At 42.3% G+C, this 5280-nt stretch overlaps 1 protein-coding gene across 1 annotated transcript; it reads right to left on the minus strand.

Moving 5' to 3' along the window:
* Positions 1–813: 813 nt before the first annotated feature.
* LOC143028697 (uncharacterized) lies at positions 814–1724 on the minus strand. Its single transcript, XM_076191084.1, has 2 exons — positions 1123–1724; positions 814–1021 (listed from the first exon to the last, which is right to left on the minus strand). The coding sequence occupies exons 1-2, from the start codon at positions 1722–1724 to the stop codon at positions 814–816; spliced, it is 810 nt and encodes a 269-aa protein (XP_076047199.1).
* Between the last annotated feature and the right edge of the window lie 3556 nt (positions 1725–5280).

The raw sequence follows: 5280 nt of genomic DNA on the forward strand, positions 1-5280 counted from the left end.
ACGAGTCGAAGGATTCAAAACCGCGGCCAGAAAGATTACGTCACCATTGCACAGGGCCAGTGGTTTACAAAGGCGGAGGAGCATGCCGACAGGAGACCTTTTTCACTCCATTCCCCCTTTCATGAATCATCAGCATTCGTGTGGCTCCCTTTCATTTCTCTCCCAAATCCCACCCGCCAAAAATGTTGTATATATATATATATATATATATAAATATATATATATACATATATATATATATATATATATATATATATATATAATGTGATGGTTTTCTGGCGGGTAGGTACGTCAACGCCTGTTATGGGTTCGGGGGTGCCTTATGAGGCCAATTCTCGAACGGCAGACGCGGGGGCAGTGGGGGCATGTGAAATGTTCATTGCTTGGAGGCTGTGATGACGTGGCCTTGCGCCTCGCTCTTGTCTTCCTGGCGTTTTCCCTGCGTTGGTCCTCAAAAACTGTCTGGGCCTGCAGGGTGATGGAACGCCACTGAGGTCTATCCAAAGCTTCGGTTTCAAGCTTTTTTGGTGGAATGTTAGTATGGATGAGATGTGTCTTCACGCAGTCTTTAAAGCGCTTGCGTGGTCTACCTGTGTTTCTCTTGCCTGAGCTAAGTTCCCCATACCAGAGTTGTTTGGGGAGGCGGTGGTCATCCATTCGAATGACATGTCCCACCCATTGTAGCTGACTTTTGAGGATCATGGCCTCGATGCTGGTCATCTCTGCACGGTCGAGCACCTCCAGGTTTGTGACTCGGTTTTGCCATTTGATGTTTAGAATGGATCTTAAGCTGCGCATGTGAGAGCGCTCTAGCTACTTCAAGTGTTGACTATACGGGGTCCATGACTCACATCCATAAAGAAGGCTGGTAAGGACCACAGCCCTGTACACTTTCAGTTTGGTAGAAAGTTTGACGTTTCGCTGGTTCAGGACTCGTGTTATGAGCCTGCCAAGTGCTTGGCTGGCTTTGCAGATTCTGGCACTGATTTCTTTCTCCAGGCTGCCGTCGTTGCTAATGGTGCTGCCGAGATATTTGAACTCCTTCGCATTTTTCAGTTGAGTTCCCTCGATGGAAATGGAGGGAGGCTGGGAGGTAGAGGTGGGTGCTAGTTGGAAAAGCACCTCTGTCTTTCCAAGGCTGATGGTAAGGCCAAAGAGGTGGGCAGCCTCAGCAAAATATCGACGATTAGCTGTAGGTCAGGTTCCTTGTGGGCCGCAAGAATGAGTTTCTCAGTGGTCTTAGTCTTTGCGTTCAGTCGACGAGGATCGAACACAGAACCTTCAAATCTGAATCGCAGATATACCCCAAGGTCCAGGTCCCTGAAAGCATGGTTGACCACACGGGTGAAGAACAGATTAAAGAGGATCGGGGCCAGGACGCATCCCTGTTTGACGCCATTGCTGATGTTGAAGGGCTCCGACACCTCTCCGCCTGACAGCACCTGCCCGGTCTTGTCGTCATGAAATTGTTTAATAAGATTGATGAATTTGTCTGGGCATCCGAGATTGGATAGAATGGCCCAGAGGGCATCCCTGTTCACTGTGTCGAATGCCTTGGTGAGGTCAATAAGGACTGCGTACAAGTTCATGTTTTGTTCGATGCATTTCTCTTGCACTTGGCGCATGACAAAGATCATGTCAGCCGTATTGCGGTTTGGTCGAAATCTGCATTGTGCTTCTCGCAAGTTGTTTTCAGAGACATGGAAAACGAGACGGTTAACCATGACTCTTGCCAGAATTTTTCCCGCAATGGGGAGAAGAGAGATACCTCTATAATTTCCACAGTCTGTCTTGCTGCCCTCGTTCTTGAAGAGAGAGATGACGGTGGCATTTCTGAGTTCTTTGGGTATCTCTTCACCTTCTCAGATGTTGTTAAGGAGGGAGAAGAAGGATTCCAGGGCAACGGGTCCAGATGACTTGAAGATTTCAGCTGGAATCCCATCCATGCCAGGCGCCTTGCCTAAGTTGGTCTGGCCAATGGCCTTCATAACTTCTTCCATCGTAGGTGGAAGGTCGAGGCAGTGGACTGTGGGTTTCTGGGTGATGAGGTCGAGGGCATGAGATTCTACTATTGATGGCCGGTTAAGCAGGGTGCAGAAATGCTCCCTCCATCGTGCGTTGATGCTTCTTCTATTCCAGCAGGGTGGGGCCGTCTGCTGTCAAGAGCGGAGCTGTACACGGCTTCATGGGCCCATAGACCTCCTTTATGGCACTGTAGAACATCCTGGAGTTCTGGGTGTCAGCGTATCTCTGGACCTCCTCTACCTTGTCCTCCCACCACTTGTCCCGCATCTTTCGAAGCGTTGTCTGGGCCTGTCTCTGGAAGTGTTTAAAGCGATCATGCTTGGAGGTGGAGGAAGGGTCGTTCTGCCACTCAATAAAGGCCTTCTGTTTGTTATCGAAGAGTGACTTTATGGTCTCATCATTCTCATCAAACCAGTCTTGATGGATTCTCTTCCTGGGACCAATGGCCGCCTCTTTCATGAATCATCAGCATTCGTGTGGCTCCCTTTCATTTTTCTCCCAAATCCCACCTGCCAAAAAAAGTTGTAAATATATATGTATATACTGTATATATATATATATATATATATATATATATATATATATATATATATATATATATATATATATACATATATATATATATATATATATATATATGTTCATGAAGAGACCTTTTGTTTTATTACAAAGTTGACAGTCATAATTATTTTATATTTCTTCTGCCAGGACAGACTATTTTATTTAATTATGTTACATTATATAGAAATGTATAATTTGTAACAGCGGATCATGGCCTCCCTAACTTCTTGTCATGGTTCCCTTGGGAGCCATGACCACCATGTTGAGAACCACTGCACCAGGCTAGAGATAAATCACGTGTGTGTTTTTTTATTCACCATGATCATGGATCACGTGTTAGTCTCGTGACTGGTAGCTATCACTCCCACTCTTACTCCGGATGTGATGAGAGCTTCAAATATCATATATTGCCCGATTTATAGGTAATGCTGTTCAGTACCCTCTCTTATAAAAAATCGCTTCCGGTACACTTTTTTTTTTTTTATAAAATTATTGGTTTATGGGTACTTCCTTGGATGCACTGGATGAATAATTTGACATCAATGGTCTTAGGACTTTGATTTTAGGTCATCTTTTACGCCGATGACTGGGCTACGTGACCTAGCCTAACCTTTCATCAAGCTCCCCTGGGCTATCTGCCGGACCCAAGCCAGGATCGCAGAACTTACCCATCTGTTGTATTCTGGCCCTAAATTCATTTAACTTTATTGTGGGCTACCTAGCTAGTCCTCAGCAAAGAACCTGGAAAACACCATTAGGAATTGCCTATCCAAGCCATTACCATCACTTGCTGGACCAAACACTAACTGTAAACTAACATAGCAATACTTACAGAAATCAGAAGACTGGCACAAAATAATCCTTAGAAGGACTCCATGGTACTTTTAAAAGAACTCGGAACACCAGTTTTCACACACAAGAAAGAAAAATCACAAATATTTTCACTGAACACCACATTCGGCACAAACTAAATCAAAACTATGTCGGCGCCCGTCCGACTTTGTTTTCGTTACGAAGGAGACCCCTTGTGATTGGCTGAAACCAGTCAGGCGATTCAAAACAATTAGACCATTGGCTGAAGTGATAATATGGTACATGAAGCCTACGTAAGACGACTCGCCTGAGAGCCCGCAAACAAGTTATAAACAAGACAGTTGTCGCTACATAATGTAAATAAAACTTATTCCTTTTAATTGCATGAGAAAAATATGACAAACGAATTTCGTTTTTTTCAAGAGAGTTGGATGTTCCTTAGACTTAGTTCTTATGGTAGGATACTTAAAATCCTAGATGGAAGGAGAAAAACAGATAGACGTCGAAGACAAATACATTACAGGGTAAAAAAAAACCCTGAGGTAACTCAATCAAATTCTAACCGCACCCGGCGTTAACCGAGATAAAATCGACAAAGTCATCATCAGATCTAAAGTGTTTTCTTAATTGGTGTCTCTAAAAACTCCCTTCAAAGGGTGTGTGTGAGTTTTTGTTTGTGTGCGTATGCGTGTGTGTGTGTGTGTGTGCGTATGATATCTAAATCTTACGTCTTTGGGAACTAAAGCCTCCCTCTTACATCTGTCATTCTATTGTATGGGTGCAAAAAGCTTCCAGCATTAATGCACGAATTACTTGGTGACCTGGAATATTTTTGTCATTCAGCACTCTTAAGCCCACATCATACATTCAAGATTCTCGTCACATATTGTGATTTTGAAAATCTGGAAGACGATTTCAATTACAGCATTCTAGACTTACATAAAGAACAATTCAACAATGTGTCTAATATTTGTATAGGCTCAACTTCTCTTATGTCGTCATTCAGGTTCTCAATATATGACGCAAAGGTGACTTGACATTTGGAGATTCGAATAAAGGTGTATAGACAAACTCAAAGTTAATAAAACACCAGGGCCTGACGGTTGGCATCCAAGAATCTTAAAGGAAATGAAAAATGAGATTGTTGTTCCATTAGAAATTATTTTCAAGAAATCCATCATATCCGGAGATGTCCCAAGAGAATGGAAGCTAGCTAACGTTACTCCCATATTCAAAAAAGGTGACAAAAAGGAACCAAATAACTATAGGCCTATAAGTTTGACTTCAATCATAGGAAAAATAATGGAAACTATCATCAGAGATGCTATCGAATATCATTTAGAAAGTAACCGTTTGATAAATGATAGCCAGCATGGTTTCAGACGGAAACGTTCTTGCGTGACTAACTTACTCGAATTCTACAACACAGTTATCTCGAATTATGACAAAAGAAACAATATAGATTTAATATATCTAGACTTTGCAAAAGCTTTTGATACCGTCCCACACGAAAGACTACTTACTAAATTAGCTTTGCATGGAATAAGTGGTAGCCTATTAGGTTGGACTAGTAATTGGTTGAAAGGTTGAAAACAGAGAGTTGTTTTAAATGGAAAAAAACTTCTGGATGGAAAAGTGTTGCAAGTGGAGTTCCTCAGGGTTCCGTTCTTGGGCCACTTCTATTCATAGTATATATAAATGATATAGACCATGGACTAAAATCTACTGTTTCCAAATTTGCTGATGATACAAAACTGTGCGGAGTGGCAAATGATCACCCAAACCAATTAGATATTCAAGAAGATTTAGATAAATTACAGCAATGGTCTGAAAAGTGGCTAATGAACTTTAACACAAGTAAATGCAAGGTAATGCACATAG

The sequence above is a fragment of the Oratosquilla oratoria genome, chromosome 1 (genome assembly GCF_046742065.1).
Source record: "Oratosquilla oratoria isolate Oo_2021 chromosome 1, ASM4674206v1, whole genome shotgun sequence".
NCBI lineage: Eukaryota > Metazoa > Arthropoda > Malacostraca > Stomatopoda > Squillidae > Oratosquilla > Oratosquilla oratoria.

Bases quoted from the DNA above. Each gene is read 5' to 3' on its own strand.
- LOC143028697 (XM_076191084.1), bottom strand. From the start codon at position 1,724: ATGGTTAACCGTCTCGTTTTCCATGTCTCTGAAAACAACTTGCGAGAA. The intron at 1,022-1,122 runs GTGCTTTTCCAA...ATATCTCGGCAG, and splicing joins TCAGCCTTGGAAAGACAGAG to CACCATTAGCAACGACGGCA.